We start from the raw sequence: 24,116 nt of genomic DNA on the forward strand, positions 1-24,116 counted from the left end.
ATGGGTGGGTTGCGCTTCGGCGGGTGGTGTGGACTTGTTGGGTCGAAGGGCCTGTTTCCACACTGTAAGTAATCTAATCTAATCTAATCTAATATATTCTCTTTTCATTAGACCTGTTTCAATTTAAGGTTCAACTTTTGAGCAGTTATTTACAACTTTTCTGTTGCAGTGTAGGACATGTTGAGAGACGTTAGGATCATTATAAGCAAGCTCAATGGAATTTCGAAGTACCTTGGGTTACTTTTTAAAATTTCATGCTACAACAACATATTGAACTTAATAATTGCTGACAAATGCAAAGCTTGGTTACTTTTTCCTGCCTTTTTTGTTTGCAAACTCTTCCCTAATATTCTTCTTGCTTTTTAAAATTGATTTCAGTATTTACTAATATTTCTGTTCCCTGAATTTCTAAAGAGCCTCACTTATTTTAAATGTTTAATATGTCTCATGTTTTGTTTCCTCACTGTATGCTCCCAAAGTTATTAGATCTAGATTCACTGGCTAAGGAGACAAGTGTACTAAGGGCAGAGAAAAAGAGCCTAGATAGCCAATCTATGACAATGCTGCAACACCTTCAGGAGGCCAAAGAGAAGGTATTGACATTATCAAGTAAAAATTGTATATCATTGAGTTAAACAGTGTACAAACTGAACATTATTTGAACTGTATATTGCTCGGTTGTCCTGATCTAATATATTTTAATTTAAGCATTCTAGAGACTTAGTCAACTCAATGATCCTTGTGGTAAGAATGTGAAGAAGTTCAACAATGATCTGACTGGCAGAACAGGCTTGAGGGGCTGAATGGTTTATTCCTGCTCGTACTTCTTGAGTTCTTAAGATCTCCATTTTAAATCACAAGTCTTTTGAAATTAGGTGATCGCCATTGTGGAGGTGCAGTTGGTACCTTTATGATGCAAAGCAAAATCAGCCAATGCTCCCACTCGCAAACATTGCTTGTAGGGCTCGTGTACCAAGCTCTCTAGTGAGCAGGATCCAATTTGGCTGTAATCCCTTGTGTTCAAAAAGAATGGTTGTTGCTTGTTGTTTTTATCTCACATGTAAGGCCTACAAGCCAAATATTCCAAACATACCAAAATTCAACATTTTCGGAAGAGGGTGAAAGGATATCCAACTTAGAAGTATATGTCTGTCCAAAATTGAACAAATGCAAATCAGACCAAATTCAAATCTGGTTTGGTGCAAGGAAATAATTGAGCATTGTTTGGAGGAATTCCTACAAACATTTGAAGCTTACAAGGCTTTAACTTAAGATTGAAACCAGTTTGTGTTGGTTGGGGAGACAAGGCTGATTTGAGGGATCATTTTGCACAGAAACACTCCATTATGTCTTTATGTAGTTGGCAAACAAAGGTTCCATAAAATAAAGATCCACTTCATAAATTCAACAAATCTTTGAGCTCCTATATTAGCTCCTGCTGTTTTAGTGAAACAAATTTATAACTATTTCTGAGCGGGGTGGGTGCAAATAGCAAATTACTAATTCCAAACACTGACTTAAATTCAGATAAAGATCCTAGAATTGGGTTTGGATCAAGCGCATTCTAATCAAGACCATCTGAAGCTAGAACTTCAAGGAAAGCACCAAGAAAATTTGTCACTGACAAAGGAGATTGGATCTGTTACAAAGTCATTGCAAGAGGCAAAGAATAAGGTATTGTATGTGCCTGTTAATTGGAGCACTGCAAATGATATTGAGCAATAAAACAAAACTTATTTTCTGGACATTAGCACCACTGTAGTTGCAATCAAGCTTTTTGATTATTTTAATTATCAGTGGTTGCAGGAGGTGAAAAGTTCCTTTTTTACATTAAGGGTATCATAGAGAAGTAGCTTTTTCAAAAGTATCTAGAGCTTGAGTTAGATTTCAATGTAGATTAGGACACTTCAATTATACAGTAGCCATTTAGCTCCGCACTGAAACCTTGCAGTCAGCTCGAGGATTTTGAAACATTTATTTTTAAGCTGAGGCATCCAGAAATGCAGAGCTGGGTAAATGCACTATCTTCCCTTACTTACAAGTCAAGCATAATGTTTTGTTGCACAAATAATAGTATAAAGTAAAAAGCAGTTTGCAAAGTCAATTGAATTGTAGCACTTACAGCAAAGTAGTCTCTTTTTAAATGGGACAATGATAAGTCCATGGAATTTCATCAATATTAATTAAACAAATAGATTTGTGTTTGTGTTTTCTGTTTATATCTTCACTCACTTTAATCAGTGAAGTCTCCAGCTGGACTAGTGTTATCTATAATACAGCTGGTGTGTTGGAACTGCTTATAATCTGACTTCTCTTCTGTATGACTGCAGTTGCATTTCATTTGTTTATGCTACATGAATTTATAACGGTATGCAAGATTATGATTTAAAAACAATCCCATATACAAGCTTCAAAGGACAAAATCTGTTATTATATAAGAACAGAAGATCTAGGAGCAGTAGGCCATCTGGCCCTTTGGGCCTGTTCTGTCATTCAACAAGATCATGGCTGACCTTTTTGTGGCCTCAGCTGTACTTACTTGCCCTCTCATCATAACCCTTAATTCCTTTATTGTTCAAAAAAATTTACATTAGCCTTAAAAATATTTACTGAAGTAGCATAAACTACTTCACCGGGCAGGGAATTCAATAGGTTCACAACCCTCCGGGTGAAGTTCCTTCTCAATTCAGTCCTAAATCTGCTCCCCTTAATTTTGAGGCTATGCCATCATCTTAGTTTCACCCACCAGTGGAAACATCCTCTCTATGTCAATCTTATCTGTTCCCTTCATAATTTTATATGTTTCTATAAGATCCCCCCCCCCATATTCTTCTAAATGCCAATGAATTATAACACTAAATTTAAAATAATTAAAATATTGCTCTCTGAACTATATATCTAACATGTAATATCATGCACACATTATTGTATTATTGTTGCAGATCAGCCAAGTGTGTATCCTGGAGACTGAACTAGAATCTATGAAAAAAGAATATCAGATTTTGCAAAACAAAGAAGTAAAGTTGGAAGCTGACCTGGTGGAGTCACAGAAACAGGTATATTGCTGAAGTTTCCATGAATCTCTTTGCCTCTGCCCCCTATTTTATAATTCCTCCTTAAAGTCCACCTCCCTAATAACACTTCTTTGAAGGACCTTTGGAAAACTGTCATGACCACATCAGGTAATTTCCTCAGAGTGGTTTGTGAACTGAGAATTTGCATAAGCTCGAATGTTAACCCCCTTTTTATTTTCCAAATGTTACAAGTTAAAAACAACTAGCAGCACAGTTTTGTGTTTTAAACAAGGTTTAAAAAGTTGGTTTAATGCACAACTGGTGCTAAAATAGTGCCAAATTTTGGCAACTTATACACATCTCACTGTATTTTCATAAATACAAGTGACAATAAATTGCTATTCTATTCTGAAAGCCACTTGGGTGAATGAGGTGGAGCTAATAGCTAGCAAAAAATACATATTTGAGGAGTTAAAGTAACAAAAGATAAACACTATGTTGCTGCAGGTCCAGCTTGCTTAAAAATGCTCTTTCTGAAGTGAAGGAGTTGAAACAGAGACAGATTCAGTGAGGTGTTCCTATAGGTGAACTAAGCAGAGAGTAAGTAAGCAAAGACTCCTTTATTCCACGTCAATGGAACTGCTGTTTGTGACTCTTGGTAACCTGGTTTAGTGCAAAAGGATTTAGCTGGCTTGTCCTGGAAGCCTCCCTCTTGAGAAAGAGATGATGTTTGAAGATGTCTCTCATTTGTGTTTAGATGGATCTCTTCTAATTTTGATCAGTCCACAAAGCAAAATCAATTATTCTGGGATTCCTCCCTGTTTTTCTGTTTAGCACTAGAAATAGTCAATGGCAATCATACAGTCATTGAATTATTTAATGACTATTTGTGATTGAATCTTAAGATAGTCTGATTTTCTGCTTTGGCTATAGTTGAATCTAGAGAAATAATGTGGCTTTTGGGAGCTATGTTGTCAGATTCTTTGTGTCCATTTTAAACATGGCTTTGCTGCTAAACTTCTGAATCTCCATGCATTTATGGAATGGTAGATATTGTGTGTCCCATTGAATGCAAGTTATCTGAATGTATATAATTGTGTTTTTCTAACTAATAGTTTTGTTTGCATGCAGTTGTAAATCAAATAACATATTTACTTTATATTTTGTGGTGTTCTTGGATAATATCATCAGCACCTGGTTCACAGTAAATAACTTTAGACCATAAGACACAGAAACAGAAATTAGACCATTTGGCCCATCAAGTCCACTGTGCCATTTAATCAAGGAGAAAGTGAGGACTGCAGATGCTGGAGATCAGAACTGAAAATGTGTTGCTGGAAAAAGGGCTCATGCCCGAAACGTCGATTCTCTTGCTCCTTGGATTCTGCCTGACATGCTGCGCTTTTCCAGCAACACAGTTTCAGCTCTGATAGGTTTTTCAACCCCATTTTCCCCACTTTCTCCCCATAACCTTTGATCCCCTTGGCAATCAAGAACCTATCTATCTCTGTTTTAAATATAATCAATAACCTGGCCACCATAGCCTTCTGTGGCAATGAATTCCACAGATCCACTATTATCTGGCTAAAGAAGTTTCTCCTTATCTCCTTAGCCACTTAGTATCCATTAACAGCTATTCACCCTCCCAAACAGATTGTTATCGACTCCTTTCTTCTCTCTTTGAGCTCTTCCCTACCTATCATTTACTCCTTACCGCTTCCCCTAATCTATCTTCTGCATATTATCTGACATTTTCCTAGCTATCATCAGTTCTGAGGAAGGGTCACCAGACCTGAAATGTTAACTTTAATTTCTCTTCACAGATGCTGCTAGACCTGCTGAGCTTTCCCGGCAACTTCTATTTTTGTTTCTGATTTACAGCATCCACAGTTCTTTTGTTTTTTATAAATGTGTTGCTGTACCGAGTTGACTTTGCTTATTTGAAATGTGGGAAAATGTTGTAAGCAATCCCATTAGATCTTCCACTGTCAATAAACTTGAGCTCATTCAAACTTCTGCTGCTTGTATTTAACTTGGATCAGGTCCCAGTCACGTAGCATTCATGTGCTTACTGATTTATGTTGGCTCCTGGCCCACGAACACCTCATTTTAAAATTTTATCCTCTCATTTAATCTGTCTATGACTTTGTCCCTGTGTTTATAATCTGGTCTACTGCTATAACCCTGCAAGATCTCTGCTCTATTACTCTTCTCACTCTGTAAACCTCTTGTATTCCTTTGGGACACTCCTTAAAACCTAACTCTTTAATCGCCTTCAGTTAGGGCTGGGTCAGATATTGTTTGGTTTTGCTCTTGTAACATGCTTTGGGAATCCTTTTTACTACATTAAAGGCTTTACAAGTTGTGTTTCTGAAATGGGCAACTTCAGAATTGAGTTGCAGTAGGATCTTGCTGATTTGTTTTTGTAAGAGGGGTCATTTCAAGTTGGTTTGGGCTTGGTGGATCACATCAAGTGGGGTTAAGGGTCACTTGAAACAACAAAAGTTAGTCAGTGTGCCAATGCTATTGTCCAATGTAAAATTTTAAAGATGTAAGGTAAATTTGTTATTTTCTAACATGGAAGAAAAACTGTTATGATTGTTCGATTATAAATTGGCTTTTTTTAAAACCCATCTGTGATTTCCAAAATCTGGGATCCATGAATTTTGATTATTGTTAGGCAAAAGTTATGTTTGATTGCTCAGAAAATGTCTTGACGTTTGTTTACTGCCATATTTCTGATGGCTGGATGTAAGACACAGTATCTATTTAAATACAAGAGTTGAGATTCCAGCTTATACAAACAGAGAGAGGCTTGAATGCTTCTCATTACTAGAAGCTATTCCAGAGCTGCCATTCATTCCTTTTTTAGTATATGTCAGTAACAGCTATATTATCAGCTGTAACTGGTGTGGAAAATGAATGATGGCTTTGAAACAGAAAGGATCCTGTTTGTAGTAGAGCCATTTTTTGTCGACAGTGCTTTCTATTAAATTGTTCCAAATAGAACTTCCTTTTCACTTCTTTCATAGTTTGTAATTGAATGTCATCTAGAGATAGAAGAAATTGATTAATCTAACACATGTAGACTGGGACTGCCATAGTGTTAAGGGTTGGGTGGAGAGGAATTTGTTAAGTGTGTACAAAAAAGTTTTCTGATTCAGTATGTGGATGTACCTACTTGACCTACTAATGGGAAATAAGGCAGTGACGTGTTAGTGGGGGAGCACTTTGGGGCCAGTGACCATAATTTCTATTAGTTTTAAAATAGTCATGGAAAAGGAGAGGACGATTTAAAAGTTAAAACTCTAAAATAGAGGAAGGCCAATTTTAACGGTATTAGGCAAGAACTTTCAAAAGTTGATTGGGGGTGGATAGTGGATATTTGCAGATAAAACTATAAGACACAGGAGCAGAAATTAGGTCATTCAGCCCATTGGGTCCGCTCTGCCATTCAATCACGGCTGAAAAGTTTGTCAAACCCCATTGTCCTGCTTTCTACCTGTAACCCTTGATCCCCATGATACTCAAGAACCTATCTATCTATCTCAATCTGAAATTTACTCAATGACGGTCTCCACAGCCTTCTGTGGCAATGAATTTCATAGATTCATCACTCTGGCTGAAGAGGCGTTTCCTTATTTCCATGCCAAAAGGTCTTCCCTTTACTCTAAGGCTGCGTCCTCAGCTCCTAGTCTGTCCTACCAATGGAAACAGCTTCCCAACATCTATTCTGTCCAGGTCATTCAGTATTCTGTATGTTTCAAGTAGCTCCCCCTCATCCTTCTAAACTCCATTGAGGGTAGATGCAGAGTCCTCATATGTTAAGCTTTTCATTCTTGGGACTATTCTCGTGAACCTCCTCTGAAAACCTTCAGGGGCTCAAAACCACACACATGTTATTCCAAATGTGGTCTGACCAGAGCCTTATAGAGTCTCAGAAGTACATCCCTGTTTTTATATTCAAGTACTCTCAAAATAAATGCAATCACTGCCTTCCTAACTACTGAGTCAACCTGCAAGTTTACCTTGAGAGAATCCCGAAGTGGAACTCCCAAGTCTCTTTGCACTTAAGACTTCAGAATCTTTTCCCCATTTAGAAAATAGTTAATGCCTTTATTCGTCCTACCAAAGTGCATGATCTCTCACTTTCCCACATTGTACATCATCTGCCACTTTTTTGCCCACTCTTTTAACCTGAACAAATCCTCATGTAGCCTCCCTGTCTCTCAATCTATCTTTTGTACTGTCTGCAAACTTAGCCAGAGTGCCTCAGTTCCTTCATCTAGATGATTAATGTATCATGTGAAAAATTAATAAAGGAATGGCTGGAAAATGGGAAGCCTTCAAAAATGAGATAACAAGAGTCCAGAGACAGTATGTTCCTAATAGTGTGAAGGGCAAGGCTGGTAGCTGTAAGATGATTAGAGAAGTTGAGTTTTTGGTCAAGAATAAAAAGGAAGCATATATTAGGTATAGACAGCAGGGATCAAGTGACTCCCTAGAAGAGTATAAAGGCAGTAGGATACTGAGGAGAAAAATCAGGAGAGCAAAAAGGGGACATGAGTTGCTTTTGGCAGATAGGGTTATGGAGAATCCAAGGAGATTCTACAAATACATTAAGGACTAAAGAGTAACTAGGGAGAGAATAGGGCCCCTTAAAGATCAACAAGCCCTCCTTTGTGTGGAACTGCAGGAGATGGGGGAGATACTAAACAATTATTTTGTATTAATGTTTACTGTGAAGTAGTATATGGAAGAGGACATAGCAAAATAAATAGCAATATCTTGAAAAGTGTCCATATTACAGAGAAGTGCTGGATGCTTTAAACACGAACAGGTGAATAAATGCCGAGGATCTAATCATGTGTACCCTAGAACTCTGTGAGAGGCTAGCGATGTGATTGATGGGCCCTTTGCTAAGATATTTGTATCGTTGATAGCTACAGGAGAGGTGCCAGAAGACTGGAGGTTGGCTAACATGGTGCCACTATTTCAAAAAGGTGGTAAGGAAAAACCAGGGAACTACAGACCAGTTAGCCTGACATCAGTTTGGGCATGAAAGTGTGTTGCTGGAAAAGCGCAGCAGGTCAGGCAGCATCCAAGGAGCAGGATAATCGACGTTTCGGGCATGAGCCCTTCTTCCTGAAGAAGGGCTCCTGCCCGAAATGTCGATTCTCCTGCTCCTTGGATACTGCCTGACCTGCTGCGCTTTTCCAGCAACACATTTTCAGCTCTGATCTCCAGCATTTGCAGTCCTCACTTTTTCCTATCAGTTTAGGCATATTTTTCGAGGGAATCCTGAGGGAAAGGCAAGGACTGATTAGGGATAGGCAACATGGCTTTTTGTGTGGGAAATAGTGTCTCACTAACTTGATCAAGTTTTTGAAGAAGTAATGAAAGTTCTGGGGAGTGTTGCTTAACAAAGAAACCTTGGAGTGTAGGTTCATAGTTTCTTGAAAGTGGAGTTGCAGGTAGACAGGATGGTGAAGAAGGCGTTGAGTAAGCTTGCCTTTGCTGGTCAGTGCATAGAGTGAAGTAGTTGGGAGGTCATGTGGCTGCACAGGACATTGGTTAGACCACTTTTGGAATACTGCATGTAATTCTGGTCTCCCTGCTATAGGAAGAATGTTGTGAAACTTGAAAGGGTTCAGAAAAGATTTACAAACATGTTGCCAGGGTTGGAGAGTTTGAGCTATAGGGAGAGGCTGAATAGGCAGGGGATATTTTCCCTCAAGCGTCAGAGGCTGAGGGGTGACCTTATAGAGATTTATAAAATCATGAGGGGCGCAGATAGGGTGAATAGCTGAGGTCTTTTCCCCAGGTTGGGGGACTTTATAATCAGTAGATGTAGGTTTAAGGTGAGAGGGGAAAGATTAACAAAGCGACCTAAGGGGCAACTTTTTCACGCAGAAGGTGGTGTGTGTATGGAATGAGCTGCCAGAGGAAGTGTCAGAGTCTGGTACAATTACAACATTTAAAAGACCTCTGAATGGGTATATGAATAAGCACGGTTTAGAGGAATAGTGGGTAGTGCTTTTACCTGTCAGAACTACTTTACAGATGAGCACATAATTCAGGGGTGATCTGATAGAAGTTTATAAAATCTTGAAGGGCATGGATAGGATAAATAGACAGTCTTTTCCCTGGGGTGGGGGAGTCCAGAACTAGAGGGCATAGATATAGGGTGAGGGGGGAAAGATTTAAAAGGGACCTAAGGGGTGACTTTCACACAGAGGGGAGTGTGTGTATGGAATGAGCTGCCAGAGGAAGTGGTGGAGGCTGGTACAATTCCAACATTTAAAAGGCAACTGGATGGGTATATGAATAGGTACGGTTTAGAGGGATATGGGCTAAGTGCTGGCAAAAGGGACTGGATTAGGTTAGGTATCTGATCTGCATGGAGGAGTTGGACCGAAGGGTCTGTTTCTGTGCTGTACATTTCTATGATTAGGTGAGAGGAGAAAGATTTTAAAAAAGACATGAGGGGCAATTTTTTTGTGTGTTTCCTGTATGGAATGAAATTCCAGAGGTGGTGGTGAATGCAGATACAGTTACAACTTTTAAGACATTCCAGTAAGTACATGAATAAGAAATATTTGAAGTTACATGGGCCAAGCGCAGGCAGGTGGGATTAGTTTGGTTTGGGATTATGGTCGGCATGGACTAGTTGGAACAAAGGGTTTATTTCCATACTATATGACTCTTATTAGGTTAGATTAGATTACTTACATGTCCACACCGACCCGCCAAAGCACAACCCACCCAGACCCATTCCTCTACATTTACCTCTTCACCTAACACTACAGGCAATTTAGCATGGCCAATTCACCTAACCTGCACATTTTTGGATTGTGGGGGGTAACCGGAGCACCTGGAGGAAATCCACACAGACATGGGGAAAATGTGCAAACTCCACACAGTCAGTCGCCTGAGGCGGGAATTGAACCCGGGTCTCTGGCGCTGTGAGGCAGCAGAGCTAACCACAGTGCGGCCTATGAATGTTAAATATTTGTCAGATAAGTGCCTTGGGATGCTTTACAATGTTGAGGTTCTCTACTGCTCCACTAACCAATGCTCTCCTGTTTCTCCTCCCCCCAGTTGTTAGAAGCTAAGACCAACTTGCTGCTCTCCCAGTCTCAACACCTGCATGAAGTGCAACAATTAAAGGAGCAAATTGGCAATACTGTGCCCAAAGCTCAGTTGACAGAATTACAGCTGAAACTAACAGTGGAAGAGCAGAAAGTACAGCAACTTCAAGAACAGATCGCTGCCCAGACGAAGGAAGCAAACAGTTTGATGTTTGAACAACAGGTAAAAAACAAGTCCTCTGGTACTAACAGTAGTTTTGGACCCAAATTAGATTCTGGCTTTCAAGCCTCTAAATGTTTTAAAAGGCCAAAACCATTAAGTTCACTTTTGAACAGTTTCCACTCAGCTCCCCTGAACAGGAAACAGTTCACATCCAAAATTGTTCTGGCTGTAGCTTAACCAACATGTTTGTTTAGTAGGGGTTGGTTATTTCAGTTGGCTGGATGGCTGATTTGTGTTGTCGAGTGACACCAATGGCATGGGTTCAGTGTCCTGTACTAGCTGAGGTTACAACAAAGGACTTCTTCTCAATGTCTCTTCTTGCCTGACATGTGGTGATGCTCAGGTTAAAGCACCACCAATTGTCTCTGTAATAAGAGCAGTCCTATTGTCCAGTAGGGGTATAGCAACTTTATTCATTTAGTGCTTTAATTCGATGCAATATCTCCTACATTAAGAGTAGATGATCAACAGCTTGGTGAAAGACCTAGGCTTTTACAAAAAAATAGTTAAGAGGATAAGTGAATCACTAACTAGGTGAGCATTTGTTGCCTACCCCTAATTACTAAGGGGCAGTTAAAAATCAATGACATCGTGGAGCTGGAGTCTTGTGTAGGCCAGACCAGATAAGGAATGCAAATTTCATCTCCCTAAAGCAGATTAGTGAACCAGGTGAGTTTTCAATGACAATGGACAGTGATCACATGGTTGCCATTAGGCCAGCAATTTTAAAAGTTGAATTGAAATGTCACGACTGCCATGGTGGAATTTGAATTCATGACCTCAGAATATTATCTTAGGGCTCTGGATTACTAGACCAGTGATTTCACCACTTCAAACTTCTTCAGGATTGAAAGATTTAGGAAAAGAATTCTCGAGCTGAAGAACCCTGGGAGTTGAGAGCATGGCAACAACTGATAGATACTAACCAAGGGAATGAATGGTAGTTCTGGTCCATTAAAGTATCAGAAGTATTCCAAGTCTCATTTTGTTCGTCCAAACAGGCATCAGAATCATGCTGAGCTGCTTAGAACTTAACATCCCGTACTTTTCCAGTGCTTTAATGTGATAAAATATCTCCAGTCAGTTCACAGCAGTGCAATCAGTCATTGAACTCCAAGCCAACAACACAGAAAAAAAATAAGTTTGAAAAAGGAAATGTAGAGGTTTCCTCGAAGGAATTTGAAAATCTGGATGGCTGAAAGCATAATTGTCAACAGTGGAGTAAGGTAAACAGATGTGCATGACATTGATACAACTGCAAAGATCTTACAAGGTTGTAGAATTGGAGAATGTTATGGAAACAAGGGTCAAGGAAGGATTTTAATGAGGCAGTGGTGGACCAATAAATGCAGAATAAGATGAAGCATGATTTAAAAAAAAAAATATATATATACATGGTATGTTAGTGCCATTGGCAAGATCAGTAGACATTTTCCGTCCCGAATTGTCCTGGAGGGTTTCTCATCACCCCTGTACTCACTGATCTATATTAACGTGTAGGTTAGCAATGCCTCAAATTTAAGAATCTCATCCTCTATCTCTAGTGTTTCAATTCTGCTTTCCTTTACATCCTCCTTTCACCTCACCATTGACAGCCGTCTATGCTTTAAGCTTGAAATTCTTTCTCTAAATCATTCTACTTCCCTGAAACAACTGACATCTGTGCCATTACCTTTGTGGTATTTTCACATTTTTGTCTGTTGAGGCTCCCATGAAGTACTTTGGCACAATTTAAAATATTAAAGGACCAAATATAAATGCAAGTTGTTGTAATGAGTTTAATTATTGAATGCAATCCCAAATTGCTTCATTCTCCGATACCTTGTAATACGAAGAAATATATCCTATTCACCACAGGCTTGACTCTCAGGATTTTGTTTAATTCTTTTGCTATTTTGAAATGAGATGAAGAACTTCAGTTAAGTGGAGAAATCAGAGGTTATGAGAGGTCATCAAAATTATGAAGCTTTTTGATAGGTGATGGGAAGAAACTGTTTTCAGTAGCATGAGAATTTATTTTTATGCAGAAAATTGTTACAATCTGAAATGCATTTCTTGACATTGGATCTATCTCCACCATAATCATTTTCAAAAGGGAACTGGATATATACTTAAAACTAATTAATAGTACGTTCCAAAAGTTGGCATTGGCACGATAGGTTAAATGGCCACCTCCTTGTATCGGAAATGCAGTGGAATACTGACACTGCTGGAATGATACAAGGAGAGATGATGACCTAGTGGTATTATCGATAGACTATTAATCAGAGAATCGAGGTGATGTACTGGGGATCTGGGTTTGAATCCAGCCATGGCAGCTGGTGGAATCAATCTAATGGTGACCCAACCATTGTCAATAGTTAGGGGGAAAAAAAAAATCATCTGGTTCACTAATATCCTTTAGAGAAAGAAACTGCCATTCTTACCCAATCTGGCCTACTTGTGACTCCAGACCCACAGTAACATGGTTGACTCTTAACCGTTAGAGACCAGCAATAAATGCTGGCCTACCGGGGACACCCACATCCCGTGAATGAATAAAACAAAAGCCAGGTTAAGAGTTTGGAAAAAGTGAAAAATTGATTTCTCTTATTCAAGAGACTGGACATTGTGTTCCATTTCAGGAGGAGTACAAAAGACTTCTAAAGCAAATGGAGGAAAGAATGGAGGAGGTTGAACAAAAGCTGAAACATGTACGAATGATGCTTCAAGATAAGGTGAACCAGCTCAAGGAACAGGCAAGTAAATTTAGCTACAAGATTAATACCAAATAACATTATGGCAGTCACAAACAACTACCTTAGATCTTGATGTGAACAGAAATAAATTATTAAAAGATATGCAGTGTTTATCAGACTTGCACACTTCAGAATATCTTAAATGTAGGATTTACAGGCAAAACTAAGCTAGTTTGCCTCATAAGATGCCCGTATCTTCAGTGCAACTACACCACTTTTTCATTATTAAGGTCCTTTGGGTGTTTCTCATCTGGCGACACTTTTCTCTAGATTGTAAGGACTCTGCAGTAATAAATTCAGACTTGTTTGGGTGGTGTGAGGATTTTAATTAAATGCATTATTAATAATAACTTGCTGATTGACATTGGTTGCTTGTTTGGAAATGCCATAGATTTTTACACACTGTTTTTAGAGTTTTAGTAAAATGGGGTTGAACTCCATGTGGACCAAAACACCAAACAGCGCAGTCAATACCAAGATTAAGTGAGTAAAGTCACCTTGTGCTGAAAATAACTCTTTCAAACTCAATGTGACTTGTACGTGTTCCAAATAAAATTGGCCCATTGTGGCGGAGTGCTCCAGTGAAGCATCTTTGGACATGTTACTATGCTAAATACTGCACAAATGCAAGTGTTTGAGTGTAACAAATTGATTATCTCTTTTTTTGCCTGCAGTATGCAAAGAATGCTAAGTCTGATTCGATATTGAAGGATCTGTATGTGGAGAATGCCCAGTTGATGAAAGCTTTGCAGATCACAGAGCAGCGGCAAAAAGGTGCTGAGAGAAAGAACTTCTTGCTGGACGAGAAAATCGCAGCTTTAAACAGAGTGTTAAGAAAAATTGCTCCAGCCTCTCTCTCTTAACTGTGTCAAAACACCACCATACTCAACATTTTGGGTTGATGGTCTTAAAATGGTAACACACTTTCTCTTGTTGCCAAGCTATTCAATTTCTAACATTTCATGTTTTTATTTCTCATTCCAACTATCTACAGTATTTTGCTTTTGCATGACCATTTACCTCTGACACTTTTTACAAAGCAAATAATAGTCCTCCATCCCAATAAAATTATTTTGATACTGATCTTTCCATGTGTAATCAACTGAAATCAAGTCCTCTCTTGGTATTCTATTCAGATTCTTTTCCTCTAAAATGCAATGCTCCAAATCTTTGTACAATTCTGTTTTATGCACCAATTCCACTGCTTATTAGGACATCTGTTTTATACAACTTGACTGAAGATGATCAACTTTTCCCATCAATAAACCACACTAACGTGCTTGCTCCTACCTTTGAAAGAGACTTAAATAATTGGTATGGATTTTCCTGAGGATAATGCATCTATGACAATAATGTAACAGTAACAGCCCTCAAAAGACTTCACAAACACTCAGTACAGACCCCAACAAGGGTTTAAGTACATTTTTGTATGTCTATATCATTCATCATACTGTTGAGTAAATGGGATATTGATGTTACAAGTTTTTTTACATTCACTGTATTTGATCTTGTTTTGTTATATTTACTTTTTTCCTAAAGTAGCTTGATTACTGGATGTGCAAAATGGAGCTTTTGATAAGAGAACTATGTACAAATGATCTGTAAATGCTGACCCTGCTGTGCAGAAACAATTTTTAAAATTTAACTGACTTTGATACTATTGATAATTTTTTATAAAATTAAAAATTATCCAATTATGCTGATTTGAATTATTTATGTACTTTCAAATAGCCTGTATAGAGATGTTTATGACACACCTATGGAGAGGGGGAACTGTGAGTGAGGAGGCCTGGGTTTAGAAGTATAGACACTACCACTGTGCCATAAACCAATTTATTCGCTGGATGTGTTTTTAAAATCAACCTGTTCAGACATATTATTCACATCTTTGAAGAAGGTATGACTGTAACCCAGGCCTTCTGGGGCAGAGATAGGGACACTTTCACTGCTCCAAAAGTGCCAGCAAATATATTCTCTGGACATTTTCTAATCAATCTGTTAGAGATATTATTACATACGACCTGGAGAAGGCATAGGGGAAGAGAGAAAACTGAACCCAGGTGTCCTGACTCAGAATACAGCCACTCTCATTGCAACTAATGAAAGTTTTTTCAAAATTCCCTTCATGTTATATAGATCAGTTCATGCAACTGAGGTGCAGACTCCCATAGCATGATCATGCTTTGTACCTTTTGTAAATATCCATATTCGCTTGAATATACAATTGTAGTAACTAACAAATAGCAACCCATGTCTATGATGTAGACTTAAAATTACAGATCACTGATCTCCAGTTTCTTATTACAATCTCCGATTTGTCTGAAACCTACAAGGCCTATTATAGTTCTCAATGCTCCTTAAACTATAAACATAAACCTCATGAAATCTTACATGAAAATTAGTGTTTCTAATTATAAAGGAGAATTAAGCTAACAGCCAAAGAATTTTAAAACTTGCTGAAAAGTTAAAGCTGATGTTCACAACTAAATCACATTTTAGTTCAACGTCTACAAGATACGTCAAAGCAGCAGTTTTAAGCAAGTAACCAAAAGGGAATTAAAAAGTAATTTTCTTTAAACTGGCACTCAGGACAGCACGTGCTCCAGGATCCCCTGACGAATTAGCTGTTCACATTTCCACCTGGGCATAAAATGCTGAAAGAAAACCAAACACCATAGTTTAATGATTTTATTTTCCTCTAGTGAGATCGAGAAAGAGAAAGATGGGGAAACCACCCATAAGCTAAATCCTTGGACTTTCTCAATCGAATAAAATTGACAATGACATTATTAATATAGGAAGGACCTGCTAAAATCGAATAGGTGGTCTCCCCCGACAATGAATGGCCTCAACTACCAGAACCAGAAATTGCTTCTGAAGAACCTCTTCAAGTGACTTAAATAAGCTCTGGGTGATCAGGCTGTCTGCTGCCTTACATGGTAATAGGAATGCTTCAGGCAGCCACCCGCTGTCTTCCTGTGCTGTTTTGCCAAATTAAACAGATCTCAAAGTTTAACTCCTTTGGTGGTTAAAACACTTTGGAATGGACCAAAAATCTTAACTGAGAATCATTACAGTGAATGTAATCTATAAATATTACAAATGTAGAACAGCAGTAGTTGGAAGAGCTCCTGTGATCTAACATTTAGGATTACTGGCCGTTAAAGAAAAATACCTTCTGCTCCTCTGATGTTTTTATGGGATACTTTCTGTTCAAGTAATCTATTTTCTATCTCGTTCATAGTGGCATAGCTTTCATAATTTGTGCTGTGTCTTAAATACTTTTAAAACTACAATCATAGACATCTTATTTCTGAAATCTAGCTTCTATGGGAAAGAAGTTTAAAAAAAATCAAAACAAGATATATAGAAAGCAGTCTCAATATTACCTGGCTGTTTTTCTTCAGAAGCACTGTAGTACCATCATCAATTTCATATTCACCATAATCTTTCAAACACCTTACCTAAAAATGAGCAAGAAGACCCATAAAAAGTATCAAGTCTTGCATTTATACACGGCACTTGTTAAAAACCAAGAAATCCACAAGACTGATAACCAAAACAAATCAACACTCAACCATATATGGAAACATTAAGACAGGTCAGCAAAAGCTCAGATTGGTTTTCAAAGAGCTTAAAAAGAAAGAGGAGAGAATTCCCAAGTCGAGAGCAGAGAGCAGGGGTCAGATCTCCAGAATAACTGATGAAAAATCAGGGATGCATAGACATCAGACTTGGGAGAAGTTCACTATTCCCAGAGGATTAAACAGGGCTAGAGTTGGGAGGGGAAGAGAACATGAAAGGATTTGAACATATGCTAATTGGGTTGATGTACGCCAGAGTGTCTTGGGATGAACATGAAGTCATGTTTTTTTGTTGCTTGTTTATTGAAGTAGTGTTATTACAAAGAAAATCTAAAAAGTATCAAAATGTATCATATAAATGTGCCTAAAATAATTTTCCATTGCATTGTGAGAACTAGTTGCACTTTGAGTATTAATCTTGTCATACCACAATAAGGAGACACTGAACATAAGCCAATCAATATGCTTTGAAAGGAGCATAAATAACACTACCAGTCAAATTGACTGGCACAAAGATCCAGATTCTCTTCCCTTGGCAATTCTGCAGAAAAAGATTTAGGAATATTGTCCTCATTGGTTGCAGGCCTGCTGGTGGCTAGTGAGGCTTATGACTAGCATGTTTTTCCACATTAGGTGCTGAAGGTGTAATTGCTGCTGGGAACAATGGATCTATCTTATTTTCTCTTTCGTACTGGTTCTTCGTTCAATCTCAAAGGTTACCGTAGCATTCCTACTGTGTTATCTCCAAACATAAGGATCTATGACTAGCACCTCCCGATGGCGATGGTCAATGTGACACAAAGGAGTGGGATTTGAAATACTTATGTGGGACCCCTCTGTTCTATTTACCCATGGTCAACTCACCATACAACACTATCTTGGGCAGATGACCATCCACCTGATGAACATGATCCATGCAACACAATTGGCTTTGCAGGAGAAGGTCTGTTTCCAGGACTTCAATGTTCATGATGCAATGCTGCCAGCAGATTTAAAATAAGCTAGGTAAGCAGTGCCGATGGAGCACGTGACAGTGATGGATCCCATGACCTGGCACCACAGAGAAGGGTGATGAGGACTACAGCCTTATACATTTTTGATCTTGGTCTGTTAGTTGCTCCACAATTTTTATTAGAGTCTTAAACATTGCTAGAAGTGAATAAGTAGTTGGAGCTTTTTATCCTATACTTACCATTCCTAAGAAAAACTAGTTCTAAACAAGGACACCAATTTGTACAGCATGCAGCAATGCCCCTCTGTGAAGTGCACTTGTCACTGGCCACCCTGGTGTTTCCTTTCTTCCTGGTGGTGGAAATCGAATAAAGCTTTGTACAGCTGTGGTCTTTCACAGTGTCTCACACCTGCACACACAACATGGGTGCTGGGGAAAATATAAGCACTACCACAGTTAGGCAGTAGTGTAGGGGTTTCAAATAAAGATATATATAGTGATTTAGAGTTTCCTCAGTTTAGGGTACTGACTCTGTGCTAGCTGGTGCTACAGTCAGTGTGATCCTGCTGTTGTTGGTTTCTGCAAAAATAAAAAAGTCTCCCTTGTCCTCACTTACCACCCCACCAGTCTCCGGATCCAATAAATCATCCTTAAACACTTCCGCCGACCCCAACTCAGCCCACAACCAAGAACATCTTCCTCTACCCATCCCTCTCTGCCTTCCGCAAGGACCGTTCCTTTCAACAGTCCTTGGTTTGTCTCATTCTCCCCACCAACCTCTCTGAAACCCCAGGAACCTTCCCCTGTAACCGGAAAAGATGCAAAACCTGCCAGTACACCAACCCCCTCGTCTCCATCCAGGGCCCTAAACAGGCCTTTCAGGTGAGACACAGGTTCACCTGCCTCCCTTCCAACCCAGTTTACTGCATCAGGTGCTCCCGATGTGGTCTTTTCTACACCGGGGAGACCAAATGTAAACTTAGGGAATGATTCGTTGAGCATCTCAGCCAGGCCCGCAGGGGCTGATCGGACCTCCCAATCACCGCTCATTTTAAATTCCCCTTCCCGCTCCCTTTCCAACATGACCATCCTTGGCCTCCTCCATTGCCGCAATGAACCGAACTGCAAATTGGAGGAACAACACCTCATCTTCCACCTGGGCAGCCTACAGTCCGGAGGACTCAACAAGAGTTCTCCAATTTCAAATAACCTCCCTTACTCCGACTTCCTTTCCAGCCCCTTCCACTCCTCCCAGCCACCTATCAAATTCATTCCTCCCAATGATCAACCAAGTATCCTCTGCCTGTCTTCACCTATCTCCACTTCATCACCCTGCCCCTGCCACCCCTTTTACCTGCAGCTCCCCCTAAACCCATCCCTAGTCCTGAAGTGTTACACCTGAAACATTGATTTCTCCACCTCTTAATGCTGCCTGGCTTGCTGGTTTCTTCCAGCCTCCTGTCTGCCCACTTTTGGATTGCAGCATCTGCAGTTTTGTTTTATGTCTCACTATGATAAGGAACCAGGATGAGTAGCTAAGCTTTAAGGACTTTCTGTTCAGTATCAAATGCCTTGGTGAGGTATACAAAGGTGGCAAACTGGCCTTTATATTGCTCTCACATTTCTTAATATTTGTAGTTTGAAAAAAATAATGTCCCTCTGTCATCTCTGAAACTTCACTAGCTCTCAGAAGTTTTCTTCTGCAAAGATAGGTACAAGCCTGTTCATATGAATTCAAGCCATGATCTTCCCAGCAATAGAATGGAGGGTGATACCACAGTAGTTGGAGAAGTCTGACTTCTCTGTTTTTGCACAAGTGTATAAGAGCAGCATCATGAGATCCAGTGGTATCCTGCTATTTCCAAAAGGCCATGGAGGCTGGTACATAGGATAGGTTATCATCGTTCAAAACTTCAGATGGAATTTAATAGACTCTGGAAGCTTTAGTGCTCTTCATCTGGTTGATGCAGTCAGGTTCCTCCTGAGTTGGACTCTCATCAAAATGACAGTTATTTGACACGGTTCATTGTTGTATTATATCCTTTGTGTTTGGTATCAAAAGTGCACTGACCAGCAATCCAGAACTAACTAACTGTCGATGTGTAGCATCTTGCTATTGTGGTCCACAATACAGTGTAGTGCACTTTTGATTCAAAATAGGATGGTTATTTGAACCACTTGTAATCTTTCTGCCTTGATTGTTATCTTTGTCAAGGAGGACATCTAATCTGGTGGTGTTCATCCTATCAATTTACCCATCAGATGAGACAACGGGCAGTTGGAGCCTGCAATGAGAGTTGGACATAGCTGAGGACCAATGATTCCAGTCCACCCTACATGCAGGATGCAACAGATTGAAAACACAAGGAGACTACATCTAGCTGAATACCCCATACTGATCTATACAAACCCATTTAACACTTGAAGACCTCAAGAGGGGAAGGAAGTTCATACCACATGGTTTGGCTGTAAAATTTGAAATTTCATAATAAAGGGTATACTTGGGCTGCCTTACATATGAAGAATGTGATAGGAATTCACAAGTTTAGTTTCTTCAGAGCATATGAAACCAACATTGGGGAGAAGTTTTTTTGCTGTTTCAGGAGTCACTGTCATTTTCAGAAACTTATTCAAATGACAAAACTGTAAAAGAAATACATTTTACCACTACTTCACGTGCAGATTTGTTAGAAATTATCATGAATAAGTTCATTAGACAACACACCACCTTACTTCAGATATTAGAATTTGAGGTGTATTAAGGATGCTTCTTCAGGAGCCACAATGATCAATATTCTTCAGTTTACAGTTGAAACTTATGCACTGGTCACTAAATTCAAGTTATGACTTACTTCAATAAACAAACTTTTTGGAGGTTTCATATCTTGAGTTATATCCAATCCTCCTTCACCTCCAATAGACCTCATGTATGTGGCAAGTGACTTTTTGTACTGGTTGAACCATTCAGTCTGCAGTGAAAAAAAATTAGAACTTACACAAAAGGAACTACTGAAACTGAATAATTACAAGGATAGCAGTGTTGCACAGAAAACCTCAGGAAAACTACCCCATGATGAGAATACTTCAGGAATTCCCCAAACCCAACTTTACTGGCTAGGAACTCCACCTTTAAAAAACGGTTCAAACATTCTGTTTTGTGCCACACAGTTTATATGGTCAGCAATTTGATAAACTATCTAAAATGTTAAAGCCAGCATACATTGCCCTGCCTAGTAACCTTTTGTTATTGTTTTTGCAGTGGTATAAATGACTTGCTTGGTCACTTCAGAGACAGTTCAAGAGTCAACCATGTTGATATGGGATTGGTGTTACATAAAGGCTAAACTGGGTAAGGACACTAGGTTTCCTTTATGAACCACTTGGATTTCACAAGAATCCAACTTCATGCTACTCAAGACTTTGCTTTTTCTAGATCATTAGCCAAGGTCACTGGAATAATCTCGTAACATACTGTAATATGATCACAGCCTTCAATGTAGAAATGTTAAAACTTAACAATAACATGGCATTTAAATAGCATCTTTAACACTGTAAAATTATCAAAATGGAGAAATTATCAAACAAAATTAGACACTGAATCAGGTAAAGAGATCAACAAAAAACGTCAGGTGAATTCTTCAAGCGAGAACCAGGACAAATAGGCTAATTGGGGAATGTAAAGGAAAATAAGACTAGCAAATAAAAGCATGAGAACTGAATGGCAGTAACACAAAAGGGAACCCAGCAGTCTTCTACTGACAGTTAAGTGAGTAATAAGTAGTGGAGTGGGCCTATTGGGGATACAGAGTGTGACATATTTAGTGGTGAAGGGCAAGGCTGGAATACTTAGTGGACATCAATGCCAAACACTTTAGGAAATTACATGGTTTGGCTTGTATCTCAGGTTGCAGGAGTAGAGATAACAGAATGTCTTGCTGTAATCCTCTAACCTACCCTAGATATGCAGAAGGCCAGCAGATCTGTAAAAGGCAGATACTGCTTCACTAACCCAATTGCTTTATTTTTGAAGTAGTAACAACACAGAAGTTTAATGTATTAAAAAAAAGACAAAGAACTACACAAACTGCTGGTGAACTAAATTCTCTCACAAAATAGATCCTTAGTGCAAAGTTGGATTATAAATATTGGTTTAAGGACAGAAAATATAGCAGTTTGTGCTAAGTGGCTGGTTTTCAAACTGGAGGATGGTAAACAGTGGTATTCCTGAAACAAGGAATAAAATTTCAAATCTAGTGATCATACTAAATTGGGGAAGTGGCAATCAGTGAGGTTATTACTGATCAACTGCAACAATTGGGTAATCTACCAGATTGGAAAGTAGTTTATGGAAATAAACACAAAGAAGTTGATTCACCCCAGGATTGGGAAAGAAAATACAGATTAAATGGCAGTTATAAAGAGTGTATAGGGACAGTGGGGCCTGACTGGGTGTATGGAGATAGTTCTTTGGTAGCAGGACAAATTGAGAATAATTAGTGAAGTAAAATCTAAAGAACTTCACATGCTGTAAATCAGAAACAAAAACAGAAGTTGCTGGAAAAGCTCAGCAGGACTGGTAATATTGGGTTCTGAAGAAAGGTCACCAGACTGGACATGCTAACTTTGATTTCTCTTCATAGATGCTGCCAGATGTGCTGGTAATTAGTGAACATTTTAGGATCTCTTAGGTTTTATAAAGAAAGACACTGAGTTAGGAAAGTTATGCTAAATCTTTAGAAAGCTCTGGTTAGGATTTGGCCATAACTGTAATAGTATGTCAAGTGTCTGCCACTACACCTTATGCAGGATTCGAAAGTCCTTGCAGAGATTTACCAGAATGGTTCCAAGGCTGATGTATGTTAGCTACAAGGTTAGTTTGGAGAAGCTGGGGTGGACATCTTGGTAGCGACATTAAATAGATATGTACAAGATTAGACAGATTTGGAGAAAGTGACGACTGCAGATGCTGGAGATCAGAGTTGAGGAGTGTGGTGCTGGAAAGGCACAGTGGGTCAGGCAGCATCCAAGAAGCAGGAATGTTGATGCTTTGAGCATAAACTCTTTGTCAGGAATGAAGAGCTTAGGAGCAGGAGAGTCAATGTTTTGAGCATAAGCTCTTCGTTCCTGACAAAGAGCTAATGCTCAAAACATCGACACACCTGATCCTTGGATGCTGCCTGACCTGCTATGCCTTTCCAGTACCACATTCTTCAAGACAGATTTGGATAAGGTAGACAAGGAAAAACCCTGTTGGCAGATGGCTCAAGGATTTGTAGACAGACGTGCAAGGGGAAGAACATTTTTATACTGTGATTGTTAACGACCTGAAAATTGTTGTTCAAGAGGGTGGTGGAAGCAGAAATCAGTGATTTGAAAACAGAAACGGGATGGGTGCTAGTTGGAAACAAGCACTGAAGAACTAGAGGGATATAGTGAGAAGATGGAGTGGCTGGATTACTCCAAGAGGAGATGGAATGAATGCCTTCCTTGTGTGTTGTAAATGACGATATGAGGATAAGCGATTAAAAACTTGATTCAAAGTAAAATAGCAGCATGTGGTTGGAAGCTGTAAGGAGGAAATTGCAGAACTTAAGGATCTAAGCAGCTCAACCATGGAATGAAAAACACAATGATAAGCAAAAGGCCACAAATGGATGAATACAGAATTCTTAGAGGGCTGCATAGCTTGACAGGGTTATAAAGATATGGAGGGATGAATCTACAAATGGAATTGAAACAAAGTTGCACACTTTTAAAATCAAGGTGTGGCTGGACCAGAAAGATCAGAGATCATAACAATAATGGATGAACAGGGCTTGGTGTGAGTTTAAATACAAGTAATGAAGTTTTCAATGAACTCAAGGTTATGGCTAATGCAAGGTGAGATGTGGACAGGCAGAAAACTGGAATTGTCTAATCTAATGGACAATGGGTGAGGCTTTCAGCAGATAAAAAATGAAGAGACATAAATGTACAAAGCTACAGGTGGAAGCAGACAATCTAGGTGATTGAGAGTGGAATTGGGCTGACATTTCAACTCAGAGTCTAATGGAAGCCTAGGATTAGGCAGGAATGGGAGCACATACCCACAAGTCTATACTGTTATTGCACCAAATCAAAATATTTAACTCATTAAAAGGATAATTCCTGGCCAGGTTGGGGAGGAAATGTAATGCTAAATATTTCTATTGCAGTTTTCTCATTCACTTATTCTTTAATTAGGCACAAATGGCTATTTTTAGTTTACTTGCAAGATTGCAAAAGCAAAACTCTGGAGTTCTCTATAGATTCAACTTTGGCTCTCTGACTTATTTCCCCTGTGCCATCAGACAAGGAGTCCATTTCCACATGGTTAAGGAAGACAACCAACTCCACTTTGCTAGATTTCTTTTTCCATTCTAATGTCCAACAAGCTTCTTGTCAAAACATCTAATCTTAAGAGTTACAATATGTTTCAACTAAACATTGGAAAAACCAAAATTATCACCTCCAGCCTCTTCACAAGCACTGCGTT

The 24,116-nt window shown here is 39.1% G+C and overlaps 2 protein-coding genes across 6 annotated transcripts in view; one reads left to right on the top strand and one right to left on the bottom strand.

Moving 5' to 3' along the window:
• ninl (ninein-like) overlaps positions 1-14,739 on the top strand; it is a 157,668-nt gene extending 142,929 nt beyond the window's left edge. For 3 of the 4 annotated variants that reach the window (XM_072581295.1, XM_072581296.1, XM_072581298.1), the window contains 6 exons: positions 480-593; positions 1,528-1,674; positions 2,943-3,056; positions 10,116-10,328; positions 12,953-13,066; positions 13,741-14,739. In XM_072581295.1, coding sequence (XP_072437396.1) covers positions 480-593; positions 1,528-1,674; positions 2,943-3,056; positions 10,116-10,328; positions 12,953-13,066; positions 13,741-13,929 — 891 coding nt within the window. In that variant the 3' untranslated portion in view covers positions 13,930-14,739. The remainder of the gene's footprint in view (positions 1-479; positions 594-1,527; positions 1,675-2,942; positions 3,057-10,115; positions 10,329-12,952; positions 13,067-13,740) is intronic. The other variant, XM_072581297.1, reaches the window with a different exon arrangement.
• Positions 14,740-14,885: 146 nt separating this feature from the next.
• The window catches only part of gins1 (GINS complex subunit 1 (Psf1 homolog)), a 45,115-nt gene continuing 35,884 nt past the window's right edge, over positions 14,886-24,116 (bottom strand). For both annotated transcript variants that reach the window (XM_072581301.1, XM_072581300.1), the window contains 3 exons: positions 20,455-20,571; positions 16,456-16,530; positions 14,886-15,720 (listed from right to left, as the gene is read on the bottom strand). In XM_072581301.1, the coding sequence (XP_072437402.1) occupies positions 15,652-15,720; positions 16,456-16,530; positions 20,455-20,571 (261 nt within the window). In that variant the 3' untranslated portion in view covers positions 14,886-15,651. The remainder of the gene's footprint in view (positions 15,721-16,455; positions 16,531-20,454; positions 20,572-24,116) is intronic.

This window comes from Chiloscyllium punctatum, chromosome 11, assembly GCF_047496795.1.
Source record: "Chiloscyllium punctatum isolate Juve2018m chromosome 11, sChiPun1.3, whole genome shotgun sequence".
Lineage (NCBI taxonomy): Eukaryota > Metazoa > Chordata > Chondrichthyes > Orectolobiformes > Hemiscylliidae > Chiloscyllium > Chiloscyllium punctatum.